Source organism: Cyrtonyx montezumae, unplaced genomic scaffold (assembly GCF_038088225.1).
Source record: "Cyrtonyx montezumae isolate F1298 unplaced genomic scaffold, pur_monq_1.0 scaffold_29, whole genome shotgun sequence".
NCBI classification, from domain to species: Eukaryota; Metazoa; Chordata; class Aves; order Galliformes; family Odontophoridae; genus Cyrtonyx; species Cyrtonyx montezumae.
In genome coordinates this window covers 11,374,635-11,400,905 of record NW_027072033.1, presented here as the reverse complement: position 1 = coordinate 11,400,905, position 26,271 = coordinate 11,374,635, and the positions used below count along the sequence as shown (strand labels likewise).

General features: G+C 43.7%; 1 protein-coding gene across 1 annotated transcript; it reads right to left on the bottom strand.

Annotated features, from left to right (window-relative positions):
• Positions 1-1,319: 1,319 nt before the first annotated feature.
• On the bottom strand, positions 1,320-9,344 carry NIPSNAP3A (nipsnap homolog 3A). Its single transcript, XM_065740740.1, has 6 exons — positions 9,276-9,344; positions 7,955-8,162; positions 3,994-4,155; positions 2,352-2,501; positions 1,874-1,960; positions 1,320-1,763 (listed from the first exon to the last, which is right to left on the bottom strand). The coding sequence occupies exons 1-6, from the start codon at positions 9,342-9,344 to the stop codon at positions 1,687-1,689; spliced, it is 753 nt and encodes a 250-aa protein (XP_065596812.1). The 3' UTR covers positions 1,320-1,686.
• Positions 9,345-26,271: the final 16,927 nt, after the last annotated feature.

Here is a 26,271-nt window from a genome sequence, read left to right as displayed (position 1 = left end):
GCCATATTTCTAGCAAAGGGAAATAGCAGTTACCAATATTCAGTACCTACTTTCATTGACAAAGCAAAATGTTGCATAGGGGTTTGAAATACTCTTAATCTCAGCTAACATCAAATTAAAGTACAGTCCCTCAAGTTGAGGGACAATGTATTGATTTTAAACAGCAGTTTGGAGAAGAAAGCAGAGCAGTGGTCTGACTGCTAAAAGGGAAGGTGATCTAAAATTTTTGGCTTCCACTATCTGTTGTCCTCCTATCAGCCAATTAAATTCCAGAATCCAATTAGTTATCTGTTACATTTTGACAAAAATTCTTCTAGAAAAAAAACCCAGCTCATTTGTCCTGTTTATTCTGCCTTAATGCAGTGTTCAGCCTGTGATTGGGGTAGTGTGCTATGCTCATTATCTTTCTTGTGCCAGAAAACAAACAAATATTGGAATAAATTACAGTTCCAACACCTCCAGTAATCATCACTTTCAGTACTGCTAAAATAGTGTTATTCAAAAAAAATGTCCTGCTTCTTCAGAAAAACTTTGCTATCTGTTTTTCATTTTGGTTAATTAAATCTGAAAGTTATGTGTTGATTTTTCTAGTACTTTCTGTGAGATCTTAATGCACTTGACAGAAGCAATAATAATTACTGGACAGATTGTGGAAAAATACTTAGGGAAGTTAAATCTGCTGCTTGTTGCAGGTCAGTTAGTAAGCTGTGGTAACGCCTCCAACCTGCACAGCTATTTTGTGAGCTTTGCATTTCAGCAGGGGGTGCTTTCATACCAGTATACGCATAGCGTAACCAGCTTCACAGCCTGCATACCTTCTGGTCTACTGCTACATGCCAGCTTTTTAAAGGGCTCCTTGACCACTGCTAGCCAGATGCAAAGCCTGCAGAAGATTGTACTTGCAGAATGACTTCTACCACAGGTCCAAAACAGTAAAAGCTTGAGATGCAAAGATCAAAACTTCACGTTTTATACAAATTTATTTGGTTTTTAACAGTCTGGCAGACCATATTTCAAAGAAGGATACATAGATGAGGTAAGTTTGAGATAGATAAATTTTGCACCCTAAGAAGTATTAAAATAATTAAGACTACAATTCTTACTGTAGTGTTTACAGGATATAAAATTAAAGGGATGAAGTTAATGTAGACTCAATCAGAATGCTACCTAACTAGCTACACTGTAGCACCTTCTTGACACAGTTCCAGTCACAGTGAAGTTTTACATTACTAAGAATTAATATAAAGCATCCCAATGATATGTCTGATTAAAACATAATTGTGTTACAAGGATATAGGGAGGTAGTCCTTCTTAAGCCGGTATGTAATAACCTATGATGCAATGGTTACAAAGGTCACCAGCCCTGAGCTGCAACCTTGGAAAAGAGTGCTTCACTCACTAGGCCCTACTAGCTATGCAGAAAAATATTAAAAAGTGAAGGGTTTAAATTAAAGATCTGTAAAGTGAAGTTTCGTGTTGGAAGTGATATTACCTGAGTTCTATTTCTGGAGATGTCAGAATATCACCATAAACCATAGAGGTGGAGAATTTTACCATGCTGATCAGCATTTTGCATCCACTTGGAAGAAAATCCATACAGCTTGTGAGGGTATGACTGTGAAGATCCATGCAACAGTTCTTGCCAACAGCACATCCATCTCTCCTTTTCCACCAACATTCTGTAGACTACTTCAGAGGAGAGCAAGCCAGAGGAGTCAGGAGCATATTTTGCTGGGATTCCAAGAATCTGACACTGTCCCGTACTAAAATTAAATGCACATTTAATTAAGAAAGAAATACAGTGAAGAATAATACCTTTTTCTGCACGCATGCAAGTAGAACTAATGAGTTCTCTAAACCCATCATCTCTTACCAGCTGCTACCACTCTGGCATCCTCATGGGCCCTGCGCCTTCCTTCCGCACGGTGATCTGAGCTCTCATTCCACCAGATCACGTGGACTGAAAGTACAAATAAAGTCAGCTCATCATTTCTGCTGTTACATTGTAATGCAAAGTACAAGTCAGCTCTGTTCACATAACACCCTTACGTGTTAGATGCTTTGTAATTAGCAGAAACAATTCACCAAGCACAAATGTGGTGACATCCTTTGGCAAGCCTTTAAATGGCTGGACTCTTAACAAACAGATCAGAGAATATTTTAAAGTTGCACCACATGACTTAAACATATAACAGAATACACAAAGCTGGGTTCAAGGACTGTTTACAGGAATTCCATGATCCATACCAACGTTTTTTATCAGGCCATCCAACCCCAATCCAGGACCTTTTTCTCCTTCCCTACCCATTCCTATACCAAAGACTGTATCAGAAACTGAGTGGCACTTGTACCTGTGTTAAGTAACCCATACTCTGTGTGGAAAACACCAATTAGCCTGGTATAGCCTGTGTTGATGTGAGCATTGATTGCAGCTTGAAATGCCTCGCCCCAAAGTGCTGGCCCACCAGGCTTCATCTGAAAAGTAACCCACTCATACACACCTAAAGAAAAGACAAAAGATGACTAAGAGGAAGGAAATAAATAAACACCATTTTTCAGTCTTTCACAGGCATGCCTTCTTTGTTACTGTGAAACCAGTATTGGTAACCTTGCTTATTAGGGCTTAGAGGCCATCAGTCTGCCTCCTCCCACCCAGGCTGCACAGCATCTCAGAGAATCACAGGAGCACAGGGAAGTTGATCTTTAACTGCAAATATTTCCAGTGTATACTGAAGCACCAGGACCCAGCAGTACAGAAGAATTCCCACATACCTCAGCTGAAAGGAGTGTTTGCATGAAGACCTATAGCAATTTCATTTCCTTGGCAAAAATCACTAATGTTCTCATAGCTGATGGTGTGGTTTGGAGGCTGATGGAACCATGCAAAGTAGCCTTAGTTCTAAGACTAGTGATGTTTTCTGGAATTGGTTTATTACATAGTAAGCCCTTTCAAACTCAAGAGCTGGCTACAGCAAGATTTGAAGTCAAAAGCAACCAACCAGAACTACCATCTCTGCTCTGCCAAACACTCTCCCTTAGTTGGAGACAAACTGCACGATACGCCCCCCAAAAACAGTCCTACTAAATATCTTATCGGCCACCTTTCCATTCACATAGTTACTCTGAATCACAATTGCTAACATTGTAATAGAAATCCAGACAACTGCTCTATGGCAATGCATTGTCTGTTATTTTTCCCCGACAACAGGCTGGAGATTAAAAACAAGCCTAAAATTGAATGAAGTGTTAGAATTGACAACTATCCCATTTAAAGAGAAAAACTGACTACTTTAAATTCACTAGTAACATATCATAAAATTCAGAATCTGAGGGAAATAAATAAAAAAGATTACTATATATATATATATGCTAAATTAGGGCATACATTTTATTCATGCAGCAGACTGCTAAGTCTACAGATTTTCCTAAGTCAGTGAATAGTCAATACTCTGAGTATCTCATTTGCTAGAGGGAGAAACAAAATACAGACAGGACATCTAAAACCAAGCTATAAGCTACTAAGTATGCTTGACTTCTATGTACCTTAAGAAGTAGGTTTGGGGGGGTTGGTTATTCTTAAAACTATTATGCACAAGAAGTAGCATCAGAAGTGATAAATGGGAGAAACCTCTGTGAAACAGAAAATAATTTTAAATGCTTCTGGGAAGTGTCCTGTCACTGATGGATGGACAAAGCAAGCTCAGGATGACTGGGCCAGACCACTCAGAACACAGTATGGGGTTGTCATTTTGTGCGTTTATCAACTCACACCTTGTTTCAAGCCTTAGAGTTGGTGTTTCAGATGGTTTTTGATGTAATTTAGTGTAAAATCATTCCTAAGCACTTCGTACATCACCCAGCATTACATGAGTGTACACACATGCTCTTGTTACAAAAGGGTTATAAAATCACACAGTACATTAAAACTTTAAGCCATGTTTTGTAGTCAGTCAGCATCAGTAGGATTAATTAGTAAAAGAGAAGTTAGCTCACCCCCTTCCTTTGAAGGTTTCCCAAGCTGACACCAGGGTACCAGATAAGCAACTTCATTGTGCTGCTTTTCTATAAGGGAAAGTGCTGGAGAGATGAATTGTCCCTGCCACTCCTTATCATTGGCTAGGGCATGTCGGACTGCTGATCTGTGGGCAAAATTATCTGTAAGACAGGAAAACAAAAACAAAAAAACAACAAAAACACAAAACAACAACAAAAAACCCACATTACCACATCAGGCAGTAAGATTAAAATACAGCATCTAAGACTGGAAAGAACCTCAAGAAATATCAGTGTCTTGGAACTGAAAGATAAACGTAAGCATTATTCTTAGCTACTTAACAGAAGTTAAGGTGGTAGATAATGAAACAAGGAGGAAGAATATGTAACACATATAAATATAATTATGAAACTATTAAAAATAATTGGATTTCTCCTTAGTTTCCCATTTTAAATGTTTCTGAGAAACAATTTTTTTAAGATAAAGAAACAAACAAGGCAAAAAATTCTAAGAAGCACGACATTTTCTTAACCACAGATGCAGTAACCTTATTCCTGTCTACACTTAGTAACAACCTTCTCACTTCGAGGACAGAAGGATGAGCCATCACTTTAAATAGGCACTGTGAAAACATTTCAAAGATCAGACTGCAGCATTTGTAAAGAAAGTTCTAATTACACAGATAAGCCCCAGCCTACAACAAGTATACAAAGAAATGACAGAAGTGTGCCTTCCCATGTCTCTATAAACTCTTGGGCTCAGAGGAGAGCACAGCCAGCACAACCTTTCTCATCTTTTTTTTTTTTTTGTGGTTCAGCAGCACCTTCCAGGATAGCACTGACTCCAATATCATAGAAAGTTGATGATTACAGCGTCAGAAGCCTGTTGCTTACAATGCTGAAGTAGCAACACAGTACCTCATGCCTGTGCGATGACCATACTGGTGAAGCAGCCTTCCAGCTTGGCACAGCATAGCTTCAGTTTAACCACACAAACTACATGCTATTTGTTTTATAGGACTCATTGCTATTTAAAATTAAATATATTATTTTTGTTATATATGTAATATTATATATTAAATATATTATAATATATAATACTATGTATAATTTACATATTTATATATTAATATACATAATATATATAATTTGAGAGGACACAAACATATAAACACAGACATTTCCATAAATATGGCCTGCAACTGCATTATTTTCATATGCATAACCTGAAGGGAGGATATAAGAAAGAAGGGGACAGTATCATTAACAGGGACTGCTGTGATAGGACAAGTGGAAATGTTTTCAAAATAGAAGAGATTTATACTGCCTATAAAAAAGAAGTTTTTTATACTAAGAGTGATGAGACACTGGCATGGGCTGCCCAGAGAAGTGGTGGATGCCACAACCCTGGACACACTCAAGGTGAGGCTAATGGGGCTCTGAGCACCTGATGGAGCAGTAGCTGTCAGCAGGGGAGTTCCAACCAGGCCCTACCTACTCAAGTGATTCTATGACTCTGCAATATTATCAAGGAAGTCTCAATCCCTTTTTAATTTATTTTGAGACTCTGAAGACGTATTGTAGCCTATGTCGAGATGGACCTACCTGCTGGTTGAAGCAAAACCACGTAAGTTCTCAGGTTCTCACTGGAGATGAGAAGTGATTACTGGAGCTGCCTGACACCAAGCACGAGGAAAATGTTCTAGGTTTACTGACCACACATTTGGGTACAAATTGAAAAGAAATATCTAGTTTCAAACGCAAGTTCATCTTATACCAGTCTGTCTGGCCCTAGGCAAACTGAATTGCAGTTCACAGATCCTTCACTTGGCAGACAAGTGAGAGGAACCTACTGCAGACAAAGCACTCTGCTGCACTTCATCTCATACTGGCTCTCATATGTTAGAAGAGCGTTGAGTTTCTGAGAAGATTCATGTTACTGAGCTTGCAGCTGGGAATGGTAAGGTTGAACCTGTATGAGTAAGGCTCTGGGGAGAGCCAACAAGGAGGGCACCTTGGAGGGGGTCCGCCAAACCAGGTCGAAGAGACAGATGAGGCATCCTACAAGCAGCTGGCACAAGTTGTGCAATTGCCAGCCCTTGTTCTCATGGAGGACTTCAACTTTCCTGATATGTGTTGCAAATACAGAACAGTGCAGAAGAAGCAGTCGAGGAGGTTTCTAGAGTGTATGGAAGATAACTTCCTGATGTAGCAGGTAAGAGAACCTACCAGGTGAGCTGCCCTGCTAGACCTGATGTTCACAAGAAGAAAAGGTCTGGTGGGAGATGTGGAGGTTGGGGGCTGTCTTGGGCGCAGCGACCATGAAATGGTAGAGCTCCCGATTCTTGGTGAAGTCAGGAGGGGGGCCAACAAAACAGCTACCTTGGACTTCTGGAGGGCAGATTTAGAATTGTTGAGGACCATGGTGCAATGGAATTGCCTGGTCACAGCCTAAACTATTAAATGAGCAACTGAGTGACCAGAGTGGGAGAGCCCAGATCTACCCATCGTCTCACTCCCTCTCAGGGGTGCTTCTGGCCGTGCTTCCAGGAGCGCCTATGCACTGAGGCTGTGCGGGTTGTCCCCTTCCTCCCCTCTCACTCTCTTCCTTCCAGAGCACCAGACTTTCAATGAGAGACAGCTGCGTTCCCGAACCCAAACAGTTGCTGGGAGGGGTGCGTTACTTCCCCTTTCTTTGGTATCTTGTTCTATAGCATCTGTATCTCAAATAAAGGCTCTGTGATCGCCTCTGTTTGCTTCACACATGGTAAAAGGAGGGTCCCTTGGGACCTGAAGGGTTCAGGAAAGGCTGGTTGCTCTTCAAGAAGGAAGTCTTAAAGGCACAGGAGCAGGCTGTCTCCCTGTGCCACAAGATGAGCCAGCAGGGACAAAGACCGGTGTGGATGAACAGGGAGATCTTCCTGAGGGCCCAGGAAAAACAGAATCTGCCTCCTGTGGAAGAAGGGGCAGGCATCTCAGGGAGAGTAGAAAGGCCCCACAAAGCGATCTGGACAGACAGGATTGGTGGACTGAGGCCAATGGGATAAAGTTCAACAGGACCAAGTGACGGACCCTGCACTTTGGCCAAAACAACCCCAGGGGCAGAGCAGCTAGAAGATCGTGTGGAAAAAATGGACCTGGGACTGCTGGTCAGCACATGACGGAACGTGAGCCAGCAGTGTGCCCAAGTGGCCAAGGCCAATGGCATCCTGGCATGTATCAGAAGTAGCGCAGCCAGCAGGAGCAGGGAAGTGATCGTCTCTCTGTACTCAGCAATGTTGAGGCTGAATCTCAAGTACTGTGTTCAGACTTGGGCCACCTGTTAGAAAACACTGAGTCCCTAGAGCACGTTCAGAGGAGGGCAACAAAATTGGTGAAGGATCTGGCACGAGTCTTAACGACAAGCAGCTGAGGGAGCTGGGACTGTTTAGCCTGGAGAAGAGGCGGCTCAGGAGAGACCTTAACCGCCCTCTACAACTACCTGAAAGGATACTGTGGCAAGGTGGAAGAAAGCCTCTACTCCCACATAACTAGCAATACGACTAGAGGTTCAATTGGATATCAGGAAAAATCTCTTCTCAGAAAGAGCAGTCAGGCACTGGAACGGGCTGTGCAGGGAGGTGGGCAAGTTGCCATTCCCACAGGTGTTCAAGAAATGTTTGGATGTTGTACTAAGGGACATGGTTAGTGGGGAAATACTGCTGACAGGTGGATAGTTGGACTGGATGATCGCAGAGGTCTTTTCCAACACTGATGATTCTATGATTCTATACACCTGCTCAGAAGAAAGACTACTTCGTAAGAACAGCCATAATCCCCTCAATCCAACAGACCAAAATTGCACCATACTGTGGTTTTTTTTCAGTTTTTGTACTCATGGTAAAAGCAACAGACAACACTGTACGTACAGGGAGGTCTCAGATCCCCTGCCTGCCAGCACACTGAGCAGTGTTGAACATACCATACTTCCAGACGTGCACAGCCTTATTCATTGCTCCCAGCTCTGCTGTCCAGAATCCCACTAGCTCTGAGTGGGCTGTGCGGAGGTGCAGGCACTTACAGACCAGTTCCACAAACTCCTTCATCTTTGATGGCTTAACATCATACGTGCGAATTTCATAGAAAGTGGCATTATTCTGTCTGGGCCCCGTAGCAAGAGATGCAAATACCTACAAGAAAATGTGCAGAAAAATAAGTAGAACTAATTTTCAAATCAGAAAACCTTGTCCTGTCCCACTCCTAGGTCATTTTTGGTTCTGTTTGTTTCACGAAGAAGTGTTTTATTGAGGGCTGAGAATGCTGCAAGAGTGTCTTGTGACTTCTTCCTTTGGAAATACTTCCTGTGTGAATTACCTGCTGCAACTCCTTTGGCAGTGCAACAAACCATGACATGCCCTCTACCTGTCCCACTGAACTGTTTAATTATTACCCTGTACCAAAGCAGGAGCTTCCTGCTAGGGTATCCCAGGACGACTAGGAGAGACAGACCCCCACACAGACAAGACGCTATGAAAACAAGATGAGAATCAAAATGAAGTAATGGAAGTGAGATGAGTGCTGACATCATGGCCTTCTTAATATCATTATTTGCTGGATAGCTAAGACTCACTTTGCACCTCCAGAAGTGAATTCATTGCATGTAGAAAGAAAGGTAAATAACTAACAGCAATGGGGAAGTATAGAAGAGGACTGGCTTTTTTTTTTTTTTTTTTTTTCTCCTCATCCTTTTTCAGTTTTAATTTTACTGAGGAAAACGTTAATTCAGCTAATGTTTGTGAAATCAAAAGTCAACCCAGCTAGGTCTTCCCCATGTAAACCTTCATCTGCATGACCATGTAAACTCTTTTTCTTCACAGACTTCTCAGTGAGGTCTATGAAGGAAAAGAGTTTACATGGTTCACCTTCACTGGTGAAGCAGTGAAACCTGCTCCTGAGCGTGTCCCAGCACGGATTCTCTGCGCACCCAACGCAGGACCGCCCGAGAGCTTTCCCAACCGAACCGATACTGCAGCCGCCTCTGCGATAAGGAAACGGCAGAGCTGGGAACGGCGTCCAGTGCGGCACTCGGCCCCGGTCGGCAGGTGTTCTGCTCCGGCCGTGACCGACGCCGCACACTGCGCCCCGATTGTGCCGCTCCCCTGGCCGCGCCGCACACCCCGCGCTCCAGCCCTGACCCGCCGCCTCCCCGCGCCTCCATTCCGACGGCCGCACATCTCTGCTGACCGCCCCGCTTCCTCCGCTTGGCACCGGATTCCAGAGGAGGAAATACATCCGCCACGTACCTGAGGACTGCCCCCGGCGAGGCCAGCAACGGCGGCGAGACGCCGGCAGAGCACCGGCGGTGAAAGCATGGCGGCGGCGAAAGGCGGGACGGCTGGGAGCGTCCAGCACGAAGCTCGTGGAGATGGGGCGGGAAGGAGTGGGGCGGAGACAGAGCTGTCGTGAGAAACGGGGTGCTAGGCCGTGAGGTGGAGTGTAATCCTAGCATCGTGGATTGGATGGGCGCTCAAAGTCCACCCCGTAGCTCCACCCCGTGCCATAGGCACAGCTGCACCCGCCAGCTCAGGCTGCCCAGGGCCCCATCCGACCCTTGCGCGTCTCTAGGGATGGGGCACCACATCTTCTCTCAGCAGCTGCACCAGCGGCTCACCACCTTCTGAATAAAGAATTTCCTCCTGACATCTAACCTGAATCTCCCCTCTTTTAGTTCAGAGCTGTTCTCCCTTGGCTTCCACGTGCTATGTGCTGCCCATCACCTCGCTGGCTCTGATGACTGGGTGAGCAAGCAGTGAGTGGTTTCCTGGTATATACACAAGGCAGAATTCTGCATGAAATGTGCCCTCTGAGTATCCCATTAGGCCTGAACATGTACATGTTAGGCCATGAACAGCCTCTCGTTTCCATCTCCACAGGCCTGAACATGTACATGTTAGGCCATGAACAGCCTCTCGTTTCCATCTCCACAGGCCTGAACATGTACATGTTAGGCCATGAACAGCCTCTCGTTTCCATCTCCACAGGCCTGAACATGTACATGTTAGGCCATGAACAGCCTCTCGTTTCCATCTCCACAGCTGTTCCATATGAAAATTGGAGTAACAGCTTACCAAACTCAACATTCTCCTCCATTCCTGGCCACTTTGTATTCCTCACCTTATCTAAACAATCTATATTGTTTGTAAACATTTACTCAGTGGCAACTGTGGGAAGCAGTGCCAATCTCTGCCTTTAGCACTGGAGTTATGGTGGCATTCTTTGCACATGGGGATGTGCTTAAGCCACAGTTGTTTGTGTACAGGTGCCCTACCAGGCAGTGAATGGGCAACAAGAAACCTGCTATCACACTTTCCCTTTGCTGTAGAAGGCTGTGTGATGGTGAAGCAGTGCTTTCCCTCTCTGAGAAGCAGATGTGCACAGTCCACCGTGCATTTATTTACTCCACACAGGCTGAGGTTTGACACAGCTCCTGACTGCATTGGGGTGCAGTCCACAGCTGTCCAGCCTGCCTGGGAGATCAGAGCCTCTAACGGCCTCACTGGAAGAAGAAAAAGGGGAGAGTAGGGGTACATAGCTATCTGGAAATGAGTTGGAGAGTTTCTTTATAGGGGCACATAGCTATCTTGAAATTCATAAGTTCCTAAGTTCATAAGGTTGGAAAGGACCTATAAGATCATCTAGTCCAACCATCCTCCTATCACTATCCCTACCCAACTACTAAATCAAATCCCTTAGCACCTCATCTAAACGCTTCTTGAATAGCGCTAGGGATGGTGCCTCAACCACCTCCCTAGGCAGGCCATTCCAGTGCCTGACCACTCTTTCAGAAAAGAAATGCTTCCTCAGGTCTAATCTAAATCTTCCCTGGCACAACTTGTGGCCATTCCCTCTCGTCCTGTCGTTATTTATCAGGGAGAAGAGGCCCACCCCCTCCTCACCACAACCCCCCTTCAGGAAGTGGTAGAGTGCAATAAGGTCTCCTCTGAGCCTCCTCTTCTCCAGGCTAAACAATCCCAGCTCCCTCAGCCACTCCTCGTAAGACTTGTGCTGCAGACCCCTCACCAGTTTTGTTGCCCTTCTCTGAACACACTCCAGGGCCTCAATGTCCTTCTTGTAGTGAGGGGCCCAAAACTGAACACAGTACTCGAGGTGCGGCCTCACCAGAGCTGAGTACAGGGGGATGATCACCTCCCTGCTCCTGCTGGCTACACTATTTCTAATACAGGCCAGGATGCTGTTGGCCTTCTTGGCCACCTGGGCACACTGCCGGCTCATGTTGAGCCGAGCATCAACCAACACCCCCAGGTCCTTTTCCTCTCTACATTCTTCAAGCCATTCTGCCCCAAGCCTATAGCATTGCATGGGGTTATTGTGGCCAAAGTGCAGGACCCGGCACTTGGTCTTATTGAACCTCAATATATGAAATGAATAACAGAGATGCTTTGTGGTGCTTCTTTTTTAAATACACTTGAGCCTGATGCTGGATGTTACAGTCCATTGTGTTAATCTCCATAAGCACTAGGAGGAACTAAACTTTACTGTATCAAACATGGTCCCACTCATCTTGTAAACGACTATAGCCTGAACTGTGTAACAGGCTTCTATGTCTCTCTGAATTAAGTCCAAAAGAAAACATTTAAGATGCATTCCCTGTTCTTTGTTAAAGAAGGCATGCTTCTTAGAAGCTCAAATAAAAGATTCTTTTTAGGAGATCTTTAGTGATTCCAGAGGAAGAAACATGTTGAAGATAACACACGTCTCAAATCCTGTTAACTGCTTCAATTTCTTGTGCAGTAAAATAGTCTTATTTCAGAACTCTCATTAAAGAAAACAATCTTTCATATCAACAGCTCTTAAGTATTACATTCAAAGACTTTATTAATTGTTTGAGCTTATTAGTAGACCATTGTAATTGTGATTGTTCACCTTAGAATATCTCCATGTGCTTTGTTGCTTTGTGAATATTTTTAAAATTTGAGAGTGAAATATTCCTTTCAATTAAATTTGAAAAAACAAAACAAAACAAAAAATAAAAAAAATCTGTTTGCACATTTTCATGGAGAAACATACGCCACTTCTGCCACTATGGCTATTTCAAGCACAGTGTACCTAACAACTGTGAGGTCTGTGAAGAAAAAGAGTTTACATGGTCATGCAGATGAAGGTTTACATGGGGAAGATACCACAGTATACATACCACAGTATGGTGCAATTTTGGTCTGTTGGATTGAGGGGATTATGGCTGTTCTTACGAAGTAGTCTTTCTTCTGAGCAGGTGTATAGAATCATAGAATCATCAGTGTTGGAAAAGACCTCTGCGATCATCCAGTCCAACTATCCACCTGTCAGCAGTATTTCCCCACTAACCATGTCCCTTAGTACAACATCCAAACATTTCTTGAACACCTGTGGGAATGGCAACTTGCCCACCTCCCTGCACAGCCCGTTCCAGTGCCTGACTGCTCTTTCTGAGAAGAGATTTTTCCTGATATCCAATTGAACCTCTAGTCGTATTGCTAGTTATGTGGGAGTAGAGGCTTTCTTCCACCTTGCCACAGTATCCTTTCAGGTAGTTGTAGAGGGCGGTTAAGGTCTCTCCTGAGCCGCCTCTTCTCCAGGCTAAACAGTCCCAGCTCCCTCAGCTGCTTGTCGTTAAGACTCGTGCCAGATCCTTCACCAATTTTGTTGCCCTCCTCTGAACGTGCTCTAGGGACTCAGTGTTTTCTAACAGGTGGCCCAAGTCTGAACACAGTACTTGAGATTCAGCCTCAACATTGCTGAGTACAGAGAGACGATCACTTCCCTGCTCCTGCTGGCTGCGCTACTTCTGATACATGCCAGGATGCCATTGGCCTTGGCCACTTGGGCACACTGCTGGCTCACGTTCCGTCAAGTGCTGACCAGCAGTCCCAGGTCCATTTTTTCCACACGATCTTCTAGCTGCTCTGCCCCTGGGGTTGTTTTGGCCAAAGTGCAGGGTCCGTCACTTGGTCCTGTTGAACTTTATCCCATTGGCCTCAGTCCACCAATCCTGTCTGTCCAGATCGCTTTGTGGGGCCTTTCTACTCTCCCTGAGATGCCTGCCCCTTCTTGCACAGGAGGCAGATTCTGTTTTTCCTGGGCCCTCAGGAAGATCTCCCTGTTCATCCACACCGGTCTTTGTCCCTGCTGGCTCATCTTGTGGCACAGGGAGACAGCCTGCTCCTGTGCCTTTAAGACTTCCTTCTTGAAGAGCAACCAGCCTTTCCTGAACACTATACCCTTCAGGTCCCAAGGGACCCTCCTTTTACCATGTGTGAAGCAAACAGAGGCGATCACAGAGCCTTTATTTGAGATACAGATGCTATAGAACAAGATACCAAAGAAAGGGGAAGTAACGCACCCCTCCCAGCAACTGTTTGGGTTCGGGAACGCAGCTGTCTCTCATTGAAAGTCTGGTGCTCTGGAAGGAAGAGAGTGAGAGGGGAGGAAGGGGACAACCCGCACAGCCTCAGTGCATAGGCGCTCCTGGAAGCACGGCCAGAAGCACCCCTGAGAGGGAGTGAGACGATGGGTAGATCTGGGCTCTCCCACTCTGGTCACTCAGTTGCTCATTTAATAGTTTAGGCTGTGACCAGGCAATTCCATTGCACCATGGTCCTCAACAATTCTAAATCTGCCCTCCAGAAGTCCAAGGTAGCTGTTTTGTTGGCCCCCCTCCTGACTTCACCAAGAATCGGGAGCTCTACCATTTCATGGTCGCTGCGCCCAAGACAGCCCCCAACCTCCACATCTCCCACCAGACCTTTTCTTCTTGTGAACATCAGGTCTAGCAGGGCAGCTCACCTGGTAGGTTCTCTTACCTGCTACATCAGGAAGTTATCTTCCATACACTCTAGAAACCTCCTCGACTGCTTCTTCTGCACTGTTCTGTATTTGCAACACATATCAGGAAAGTTGAAGTCCTCCATGAGAACAAGGGCTGGCAATTGCACAACTTGTGCCAGCTGCTTGTAGGATGCCTCATCTGTCTCTTCGACCTGGTTTGGCGGACCCCCTCCAAGGTGCCCTCCTTGTTGGCTCTCCCCAGAGCCTTACTCATACAGGTTCAACCTTACCATTCCCAGCTTCAAGCTCAGTAACATGAATCTTCTCAGAAACTCAACGCTCTTCTAACATATGAGAGCCAGTATGAGATGAAGTGCAGCAGAGTGCTTTGTCTGCAGTAGGTTCCTCTCACTTGTCTGCCAAGTGAAGGATCTGTGAACTGCAATTCAGTTTGCCTAGGGCCAGACAGACTGGTATAAGATGAACTTGCGTTTGAAACTAGATATTTCTTTTCAATTTGTACCCAAATGTGTGGTCAGTAAACCTAGAACATTTTCCTCGTGCTTGGTGTCAGGCAGCTCCAGTAATCACTTCTCATCTCCAGTGAGAACCTGAGAACTTACGTGGTTTTGCTTCAACCAGCAGGTAGGTCCATCTCGACATAGGCTAGAATACGTCTTCAGAGTCTCAAAAGAAATTGAAAAGGGATTGAGACTTCCTTGATAATATTGCAGAGTCATAGAATCACTTGAGTAGGTAGGGCCTGGTTGGAACTCCCCTGCTGACAGCTACTGCTCCATCAGGTGCTCAGAGCCCCATTAGCCTCACCTTGAGTGTGTCCAGGGTTGTGGCATCCACCACTTCTCTGGGCAGCCCATGCCAGTGTCTCATCACTCTTAGTATAAAAAACTTCTTTTTTATAGGCAGTATAAATCTCTTCTATTTTGAAAACATTTCCACTTGTCCTATCACAGCAGTCCCTGTTAATGATACTGTCCCCTTCTTTCTTATATCCTCCCTTCAGGTTATGCATATGAAAATAATGCAGTTGCAGGCCACATTTATGGAAATGTCTGTGTTTATATGTATGTGTCCTATGTATGTGTTTTAAGTTACAGAAGATACTACTGAGGGATCACATGGTCCTTCTGCAGGTAATTACTAGAGTGCTTCTGGGCAGAAAAGCATATCTGTCTCTGTAATTATAGTGGATAAGATAAAAACCACAGTTTGAAATTACAGGAAGGGAAATTTCAATTAGATGTTTTCCACTTGCTTTGATAGTGAAATATTTGAAAATTTGAAAATTTTTCATTTTCTACTTTGCCTGGGACAGAGTAGGATATCCAGGTTTGGAAATAGAAAAGATGGGTACATAGTATTCATGCTTTTGAATAGCTGGTGTAAGCTAGATTAGCATTTTAAACTGATCTGTCATCAGAAACTAATAGTCCTTGAGATGTGCAGTGTCCATGCTTCCAGGCAATGACAAGACAGGCAACAGGGATGTGGCAGATCACTTCCCTCTGCTCTGAGGAATTACTCCAAAAAAGATGAACTCCAGTAAAGATAACATTCCGTAAAATGGTAACCCTTTGACCAAGCACTAAGTAACCTATTCAGTTGTGGCCAAGACTTTGGTGCAGCAACCTATTTAATTGCTAATGCATTGTCCTTTGATTATCAGGGCAGTTAGCCAGGGAAGAAAATGGAGTCCTCTACTTAGCACCAGCAGTGTTTCAAAAGGACACATTGTGTTGCTGGTGTTCAGTCACCAATAATGCACCTGTGATAGCCGGGCATGTGAATCACGTGGAACTTCTACCAATGTTAACAAAAGTGAGACATTCTGTGAGGTCTCATTTCCTGATGATTTGCTCTTTTGGCTTTGCCTTATGCAATGCTATCAATATTTCCCATTTCCCATTTGTGTTCTAGTGGATAGCTCTAGCAAGCCAGAAAAGTACTTGAATTTGTATACACTACTTGCCAATGCAGACTGCTGTACAAGGGCTGTGCTTCTCCATGTTTCAGCGCAAGCATTAATCAAGTGCTCATTTCCATTAACCTACTTTTCCCTGAGACCTCTGTCCTACTTATGTTTGAAATTAGCTATCCAATTCAAAAGATAATACAGGAGGAGGGCAGATAAATATTACAAGATTATGGGTGGCATAAAAGGGCTAAAAAGTCCACTCTTTAATCAGGCTGTTGCTGCCTGTGTGTTAGTGAAGTCTGACACTCAAGAGAAGGTCTTAACCTCAAAAAAACAAACAACAAAAAACAACCAGGAGGCCAAATCCAGCACACTGCTCAGGCACGCACAGTGAATAGAAAACCCTAGCTGATCTGGTTGGTCTGAGAGAATAATCTCTGCCTAATATTCAGAACTGTCACTACTGGATCAGCAGCCTTTAGGCATAGGAGATGAAAAGCCTTATAGATGAAGGACAGGACTGATTTCAGAAGGACAGGGTTTGTTCCCATCTGTGACAGTAAGTTCTTCTGGAAACAGAAAGAGAATTTAAGGCAATGCGTTGAATGCTATGCCAAGCAGAAAACAGCAGAATTGCAGTAGAAAGTACTGCCTTTCAAGACAAAAAATAAAGTCTCTTTTTCACATGATTCCTAACGAAACAACAGATCTTAAAAATGTCATTCAGATTGAACTATGACCTTCTTGGGTAAGGAGAAATGTTCAGAAAGTATTCTGTATTTTCTTGTCTATACCACAGGGTAAAATCACAGAATCACAAAATTGTAGGGTTTGGAAGGCTATATGAATAGGTTTTTTGCGGTCTTTACCTTATTTACTGCAATATGTTCTGATATTTGAAACCTTTGAACTGTGTTTATCTTCAGGATAGCTTTCATTCTATGATCCACTCTAAGAGCATGAAATTTCCCCATATTTTTCCAGCTTGTCTCAGCAGTATAATTTGAATTAATTTGACCATTCCCAGTCTCCTAAGTTCATGCATGAGTTTTGGCTAGTGAATTGTCTTGACAACTTTAGAGAAGATCTTGATGGTTTGAGAAGCATTAGTAATAGGCAATGGGTAATGTGTTTTGCATACTACCATTGCCCATGTCTTTTACAGGCTTTGGTCTATAGGAAAACTTATGTTTGTAGCGAGTTAAGAAGACATCAGTCAGGTCAGTTTTGCCAGCTTCCTCTACCAGATCTCCAGAAACACACACTGGCTAAAGGAAACTCTTAAAGTCTACACCAACCTCTTCCAATTCTTGTAAAATGTCCCTTGGATACCAGAGATCTTCAAGCTTTTATTAGAATTAAAGAAGAAAAAAATAAAGGATATTTGTCAATTTCTTTTTGCAAGGTAACCTTACTGCATATACCACAAATCTTCTTTTAATGTCTTTGAATGTTTTATATTTAGAAGACATCCTTTGTGAGGTGACTGAAATTCCTTAGGCAGCATCAAGTAGTGCTGTATGGATTGAGGCCCATAGCTTTGATAAAAAAATTACTTCTAGTGATGTTCATTTTACAGTTCAAAACATACTACCTGCATTTCCTGAAGGGAAAAGGATTCTTGTCATGCCACTATATGAAACAGTGATTTTGCATCATCACAAGCCTGCAGTATTTGTTTTCTTTGAACATAAATACTATTAATTAAGCTAGTCCATAAGCAAGTTAGTCATTAAGCAAGTTACTGCATCAATAACCACCTTCCCAGTATGTAAAGGAGAAATATTTTCCACTGTTTACTTGGCTGCTTGTAACCTCAAAAATAAACCTGTGTAAATATGATAGATATGTCTAAATAATTGCTGCATGACAATTTCTTTGGAAAAGATGTACCTTTTAATTTTACACATAGGAAACTGATCTTCATTGGTATCAAGAAAGCAGCTAACATTTCAACAAATACTGACTAAAAAAAAGAGGCTGAGAGCTCCCGTCCAACTCAGATAATCCCCTCAAACTCAAACCCAAGACATGAGTTAGGTTTATTAATATGAGGTTACTGATGGAAAAGTGCTTCTTATGCAGTGAGGGAGGAAGGACAAACCTGAGTGCCACAGTAGATTACTCTCCTTTCCTCATGCAGTTCCAACAGCTCAGACCAAAGCAACATAGGGAAATCTGGCTTCTCCTTAAAGGCTTAATTGAGCAAGGCTTAGAGACTTGAGACAGTTGTGCTGGCTGACAATTTTGTAAATTTTGTAGGGAATATGGATGTGGTAAATGTGCTGCAGCTCTTGCCTTAGCATTGTGCTTGAACAATGTCTGAAAATGTGAATATAAATCTAGGATATTTGGGTCCATTTCATAATGCATTTGTGTGCCTGGTGAAAATAATGCATTTGACTATCTTCAGCACATAGTTGGTAGGGACTGTGCTGAAAGGCATTTGGTTTATTACTACGGAGCAGATTTTGCATACTGACTCTAACGTTTACTTGCATCTGTAGTCTGATTGTGTCATTTAACTTCTCTACCTCAGTTGTTTCATCTGAGAAGTGAGAATGCTTGAACTTGACTTTTTGACCAGGTGATTTAGGAAGATTAATTTATGTGTGCCATGGACTTCAGAGAAGTCTGAAAAAATGGAATTCAGAATTGTTTGTCTTGCACTTAAAAACACTTGCACAGCAGCCTGGTCCTCAGCAAAGCTGACAGCCACTACTGGTCTAAGCAGTTCCCTGTACTTAGCAGGATCGGTCAGCCTAAAAACTTAGTTTAAGACATGCCTATGTCTTCATCCTCTACTTTCTCAAAAAAAAAAAAAAAAGGAATCCAATGTACTCTTCTTGCCAGGAGACAAGTCTCTTTGAAATCCAAGAAAAGGAGGAAAACAAAACGTTGCTTCTGCATTAGCTATCAAAAATGTAGTATCTTAATTAAAAATTTAAATGGAAAAGAATTCTGGAGGACTGGTACACATACTTATGGGATGGAGTGGTTTTTTTCCCTTGGGCTGAATTTGAAATTGGATTTGATTTTGAGATAGTTATGGAGTTGCAAAGCAGGTTTTATGGAGCTGTAAAAACTCAGCAAGATGTTAGAGGAGAAAAATTCAGACTCTCAGAAATGGAGAAAAGAATGGGGAGCCAGGAGCAGCACATCGTTTTCATCTGTAGATTCTGGATTCACATGGAGATGGTGAGTGACATGGAATCAGAAATGACAGTGTCCACCAACACACTCAGTTGCTGAGAAAAATCCTGCTTTATGGGAAATTGGATTGCTATGCTAGAGATCTGTTTATATAATTCATTTCATGCCTTCTGAATTCCAGGTAAGAATTTCCTGAAAGTAAGAGGATGAAAAGATGTAGGTGCTATATAGCCTGGCTTTTTGTGCAGCCACCTAGTGTGTGGAGGAAGATGTATGAACATCATGAAAACTAATTTTGGGAGCTAGCTGCGGAACAGGTAGGAAGTGTTTTATCCAGTTGCTAATGGAAATTTAAGTTTATGGTACAGGAAGATGGGGTAAGAGTAAAGATGATAGAAACAGTTCATTTGATGCAAAAATGTAGTAGAAAAGCTAATGTTTGCACAGACTTGGCGTTGCAAGATCTGGCATTTGGCACAACTTCCAGATGGTAGGAAGGAGTGAGAGCAGTGTGAGTGGGGACTTCCTACAACTTTCCTGCTGCTCACACTGCAAGTGATGTTGACTGCCAAAGTAATAATAAGTGGATAATTGGTTGCTTGAGAGATAGGGAATGGGAGACTGGGAATGTATGTCTGTGGGACTGGGGCCCTTCTTTGAGGAGACAGCAGTGGTTAATAGCAGAAGGACAGAGGAATGGAAGCTCTTGTGTTGGGATCTGCTGTTGGGTGCTGTTAAAAGACCAGGACTGTGTGGAGCAAGAGGTGAGGTTTGTATTGAGGAAATGGGGAGGTACAGGAGAGGGAGAACATTTAGAGGATGTTTGCTGAACTTGATATCTGGGGTGGGAAGAAAGTGTAGAAAAGAGTTCAAAAGGAGATCTGGGTCTTACTTTGTTATTGGAGCTCTATAGGAGACTTACATGAGAAGAGAGGGCAGGGCAGGGCATGGGAGTTGTCTTCTGCTAGAAGCTTCTTTTCTGCACCAGCTTCAGTAAGTATATATGCCCAGTCATCTGATACAAAGCTATTGCCTTCCTTCTCACTTAATCCTCCCTAGAATGGCCTAGTTGGACAAGCTTTTCATCTCTTTATGTGACTCTTTAAAGCTGATGTTGGCCCATGAGGCTTTGCAGCCTCTTGCTTGTCAAGCTGATTCCAGGAAACCAGCTTTAGAGTGGAGAAAATGCTTTGACCTCTCCCTCCCCCAAAGCTGACTATAGAACCTTCTAAGATGCAAGTTGGCAGCTGTTGCCATAGTGCTGTACCTGAACACTGATTTGTCTCTGGTGTCACTCTCTGACAGGACACACGATACCCTCAGCTCAGGTCTTCTTTTGTTTTTGGCTCCTGTTCTCTACTGTGGGAACTGAGTCTTTCTTTGCTTATAAAATATGTCAAGAGAACTGGACACAGAAATCTTTCACTTCCAAACAAGTCATTACCAGTTTGTTCATGTTGGTTGGGCTTGCTCTGTCCAAGTGAAATGTGCTGTTTTCCCCATGTAAACTTGCATCTGACACAAACACTTGTTTGTGGCTCATGAGGAGGGATATGAATGCAGTCTTTTCTAGCTCTTTGTTACCTACATCCACTGCCACTTTGTGTAAGGAAGCAGATCTTGTTAGTGTGACTGCATGTTTTCTTCCAGAATGGAAACTGCATTCCTGAAAAGGTTTTGCAATATCATATGTGAGGAGGAGAGAAATTTGGGAAGTGGAGAATGGATGTGAACTGTGTAGGAGACTGAAAACACTGTAAACATGGTCTTCATCGTACACACTGTTGGGACCTAAGCCAATACCGCTCTTCTAAGTATGCAGGCAGACACCAGGAAACACTATTCCTCTCACTGGAAAGCTGAGCATGGCTGTTTGATATTTCACTTGCCTAAGGGGTCCCATTGTGCTCACTGGACCAAAGAAGCGAAATGAGGGGAAATACCTGCATATGGAAGAATTTCTCATGCCAAGTACAGTCCTGTAGTGAGAACAGACAGTGAAATGTAATGTAGATGGCTAATGCATCTCTTCTAGTCACCTTTCCAGTATGGTGAGGTTGTTTTATGTAGTTGGTTTTAGTAGTTTCATTCTTAATGGTTTTAATTCCCTTTGCAGCTGCAGCATTTCATTTAGTAGCTGCTGTATGAATGTCCCAGTGTTGTGAGCAATAGCAATCCTATTTTGTGGACAACAGTGAAGCGTCATGTTTACCTGACTCTGAAGGCTGTTTGCTGTATACAAATGAAGTCATAGCTGTAAGTGCAGCAATCTTCCTCTGACTCTGTTTTTCTATGCACTGGTAGCACTGTTAAAAGGTCTTTCTTACTCTAAAAAACAAAACAGAAAAAGCCATTGAGCACATGACACTCTATTTCCCTCAGCTCTCAGTAGCTTGGCCTCTGAAGTACACTCCTAGTCAGTATGAATAACCTGTGGCAGAAAAGAAAAAGTCACATGGGGAAAACCACACAGGGGGATTTTATAGGATAATTCCAGTGTCTTGGGAAGCCAAAAACACAAAGCCACAGTGTCTTGGCTTGAAATGTAAGTTTCCTTTGATCACAGCATGTAGCTACAGTGTTTTGGCATCCTCTTCTGGTGGACGATTTATGTAAGACTGGCTAAGGTTTACCTGGAAAGGATGTCATTTTGTAGAATCAAATATGTTATTCTTGAGGGAAAAGCATAACCTGTGAAAAGACCACCAGGAGCATTTATCTTTGACTCAAATACAGTGTCGTGTCCTTCCCTGTGCATTGCATTGGTTGCACTTTGTACAACCCTGTACTTTCCTTGGTGCCAAAGATTTGTTTAATAATATGCTATTGGTGCTCATGCAAAACTTTTTCTTCTCTTGGTTGTTAGTCCAGATTGGCTACTTTGCTTTGCCTAGAAAACTGTCAGCATTACCATTTTCAGACACAAGGCAGGGAAGCCAGAGGGATCACAGCACCTAGGGTAGATGGTGTTCTAAGTGGAAGATCCCTTAGAGTAATCATGCTTAGTAAAGTTCTCCCCAGATTATTTTGAGATGGCCTGCAATTGGTAGGTTTGAGTAAGTAAAGCACCACTGACGTGATGAACATCTGGCGGGGTGCTTCAATTGGAGGAGAAAAGGTTTCTCCTTCCTTATGTCCTTTCTTTGCTTGTCTGCTGCTAGCTGATGTTTCCTCTGGGACAGAGCTCATGAGCTGTGCATTTCAGATGTATGGAGTGATGCCTGATCTGTGCTAGATGACAGAGGAAAAGCCCCTTCCCCCATAACCTGTTCAGGTTGAAGCCTCCCCTTGCCATATGGATGACAGAACAAATAAACCAACCAATGATTCTTTCATTTACCCTTTATATGTTTGGAGAAGGCAAGGGGTGTTTTGTGATTTTAGAAATCTCCCTCATTAACACAGATCCAGCCATGGATACAATACTAAGATCCTAGAACTACCTGAAATTTGCTTGTCCCTGCCCCTACTGTTGGTGTTCCTGTTGCTGAAGTGTGCTGGACTCATGGACCTGGCTCCTTGCTTCCTGCTCAGAAACAAGATGGAGGGCTTTCCCCACTCAGAAGGATGGCTGCCTTGCACAATTTAGTGCTGGGAAACAGCAGGAGCAGAGCTGAGGAAGACCTGAGAGCCGAGGGGTAGCCAACCACTTCTCTATCATTTCCAGAGGTGTCTGGAAAGAACACTGAAAACCTCAGTCTGGCTAGGACAGTTTGCTGAATTCTTCACTCTACAGAGCTGGGTCACCGGCATGCATGGGACTGCCACTTGTAGACAGGGAGCAAGGGAAAGACTTAGTGATCTGCCTCTGTTCCCACATAAACTCCCAGGAGCTGTGGCCCCTAGAGGCCTCTGGCTGTTTGCTAGGGAAGTGAGGGAGCTCTTGTCTGTCACTGGTGACATATTCAGAAGGACAGACCCACTGCAAATTGGCTGATTTGGAGACTGTGCCATGCTTTGCTATAGAGAAGGCCAGAAAGAGAGATCTGATAGAGATAAGGGAGGGAAATGATTAAGAGAGGAATAAAAGAAGAAATCCAGAAAGGATCTTAGAGAGCAGGGACATTCATCAGGATTGTGCTGTCCCATTTGAATGGGGCTTAAGAAGGAGATTACTAAAGGACAGAGACAGATACAAAAGGGGAGATACCTATGCTGTGAACGTTTTCAGATAAAAATGTCAGGTTGGAGACCTGCAAAGAGGACAGATGAGATTTCCATCAAATGTTTTAATTTAGGCCAGCTATAGGGCAAAGTGAGAATCAGTTAATCCCTGTGTCATGGTTTTATCATTTTTGTTATTGGTATTCCACATCATAACATTGTGTAGTGCACTGGAAGTTAAAGAGAGAATGCTCCAGCTCCATGGATCATCGATAGCTCTGGGTATTCCTGTTTCAGAAGAGAAGAACTACATACCCCAGGGGACTTTGTGTTGCTTTGTATTTTTACATTTATCCACTCAGAGGGAAAGATAAAAACTGTTTTTGTGTCACAAGACACTCTCTTTCCTTCCGGATCAAGCCAGCAGTAGGTGCTCGCTGCCGTCCGCCTTCAGCGTTAGCGTAAGGCCTTCAGTTTATTGGACACTCTCTCTTGCTCATTTTATTTGATTTATTAGCTTCAATTCCAATTATATTGTATTATATTGTGTTATTTTGCATTCCAATATCATATTTAGTGAATTAGCTTTCCTTCTCAAATCATTGCTGCTGTTTTGTTCTTAGGCCCATCTCCCTTTTTCCTTTGTCCCTTTCCCCCTTCCCCTTTCCTGGGGTGTGGGTCTGTGGGTCCCCTACCCCAACTGTCACAGAACCAGGCCAAATCAGCCCATAAACCATTGACATCCTGAAAGAGAGATTTTCAGGAATCTGAGATAAAAAGCCAGTACAGATCGATCTGCAAGGAAAGAACAAGAGGAAGTATGATGGCCCTGGCATGGCTTGCAGTACCACTGCCACGGTAATGCCTCCTAGCCAGCCTATGTGTACACCAACTCATTCCTTGCAATGACTGTCACTCAGGGCTTTACTGTAATGATTTATTGTTAATGTCCATCTCTTCTTAAGAAATAACATAAAGGTTACACTTTTTACACATACCCATCTTGTATACGTACCCACCTCTGTACCTGCTGTTTCCCTTGTGCAGCTAGAGCAACTCTTCCACATAAGAGCAAAAGGGTTTTGATGGTGACTGTTATTCTGAGTAAAACAAGAAAAAAAATGCTTTTGCAACTTTTTCCAGAAAAGACTAGACACATAGAAGAAAATCCAATAATGATTAACTCAGTCTTTCCATCTGCAGGTAATAGTGTTTCTTTTGGTTTTGGGTTGTCGTTTGTTTTGTTTGTATTTATTGCTAGCCTTCTCCCTCCCCCATGGAAAGAGGCATTCTCTGTTTGATTTGAAATGCAATGTCCTGAGCTGTTTTCTGGTGAGCACCTGGATGTTGTGTTTCTTCTACCTTTGAATGAGGAAGAATAAACTGGAATTTAGTTTCCTGTACTCCTCTCATCTCTTTGTGAGAGGAGAATAATGAACAAGACAGCACGTTTATAGCCAAAAGATTATAGTTATCCCTCCTGTTACCTTTGCCTACCTCTCACAGCTGTTTGTCATGTCTGGCAGCTCCTGGTGTCACCTCCAGCTTCCTGCATCCTGCTTGTTCCTGCTGACAGACTGTTCACCTGCCTGTTGCCTTCATACTGTGTTCACTCTCAGATCCAACTCACCTGTGCCACTGTGGAACTCATGGTGCTGGCACTGCCCTCGACTATGGTTACTTGCAAGTGTAGTCTCTAGACCAGGCTGGAGATTCCTGCTACTTTTATCAAGGTTGCTACTTTATCAAGGTTGACTAGTGGGTTTCTGCCACCCTTTTTTCTTTTTTAAATCTAGGTTGAGCTGTGCTAAAATACATGCCACTCAGAGCACTCTGAAGAAATGATGACCTTCATAATTGCTTACCAAGCTACCAGATCTTGTGTAGTATCGGTTTTATTTGCAGTTTTTTGCTGCAATAATTTTTGAGATAACTAACTGAAAACTTAAACAAAGTTTCTGTAAAATATATAAAAATTTTCCTCATGAACACACTAAAACCATCTCATTTCCTTCATTGTCTATAGCAGTGTTTTGGGATTTATTATTACCTCTGTGCCAAAAGTGATGATCAATGGTGTAAGAAATACCACCTTCTGTCACGCTCTAATATAAAGGAGGGAGACGAGGTTCTTAGATTATGTGTATACCCGGCCTGAGATTAAGAAACAACGGTTCAGATGTTGGTCCGACCAGTTTATTACCAATATTGACCAGGGAGATGGGGAAGGCGACACTGTTAAGGGTGATGGGGAAGGGAAGGCGAGCGATAGGAAAGACAGGAAAGAAGCAAGGGTTTGTACAACGTGGGGAAAGTCACCAGCCAGGATCCCAGGGGCGGTCCGGTTGCAAGCGGCTCCGACGGTCCGAGGCAGAAGAGCAGGGGCGGCAGAAGCGGGGAGAACAGCAGCAGCGACGGGCAGCCCTGAGCAGCAAGCAGCTGTCCTGGAGAAGCAGCATTGGGTCAGCACAGGAGAAGCAATGCAGGGTCAGTCCAGGAACAGCATCAGCCAGCACCAGAGAAGCAGCGAGGGGTCAACCTGAAGGGGCAGAAGCAAACAGTGATCTGCTCATGAGGTCTCTCCTAAGAGAAGGCCTCTCCAGGAAGCAGCGAACAGTGATCAGCTCCTGAGGGCTCAGATGGTAGAACACCTCGAAGGAGCGGCGAGGTCCAGGAGAAAGCAGCATGTCTCAGGCAGCAGGCCCAGGAGGGAGTTCAGCAGCAGGGATCAGCTCACGAGGTTTCCGATGGAAGAACACCAACAATCTCATGGTGGTCAATCCCTCTTTTATCCTCCATTTTTCTTGCCTATGTGACAAATCCCATGCTAGCGTGCCAGGCATCTCCTGAGATGGCTATCTCCCCACGGAGATGAGTACCACACAAAAGAGTGTTCAGTGGCCACTGAGCTGCAGCTTACCTCTCTCGTTGCCCCAGGACATGCCCATCTGCTTGTCCCTTAGACAAAGGATTTCACAACCCTTGCCCAGGACTAGCTTGGACATGTTCAGACATGTTCACCAGCAAACTTGGAGGCGGTGGTATAAAATAATAGTCTCTTACACCTTCCCTTGTGCAAATCACAAGGTGAATGGTGCCAGAACCTATCACCCTCCTTTGCAGTGAACTAAACTTACTCAGATGCCAGCATGACAGAGGCCTGTGGCTCATTCTTCCCCAGGCTAGCAAACACTCTCATCCCAGCCCAATGGCAGACAGCATATTCCCAGCAGTCCAAATTTCTGAGTGGCTCAGGCCAGTGAGAAAAGGTCAAATTCTTC

Bases quoted from the DNA above. Each gene is read 5' to 3' on its own strand.
- NIPSNAP3A (XM_065740740.1), bottom strand. From the start codon at position 9,344: ATGCTTTCACCGCCGGTGCTCTGCCGGCGTCTCGCCGCCGTTGCTGGC. The intron at 8,163-9,275 runs GTACGTGGCGGA...ATTTTCTTGTAG, and splicing joins TCGCCGGGGGCAGTCCTCAG to GTATTTGCATCTCTTGCTAC. The intron at 4,156-7,954 runs GTATGTTCAACA...CCTGTCTTACAG, and splicing joins TGTGCACGTCTGGAAGTATG to ATAATTTTGCCCACAGATCA.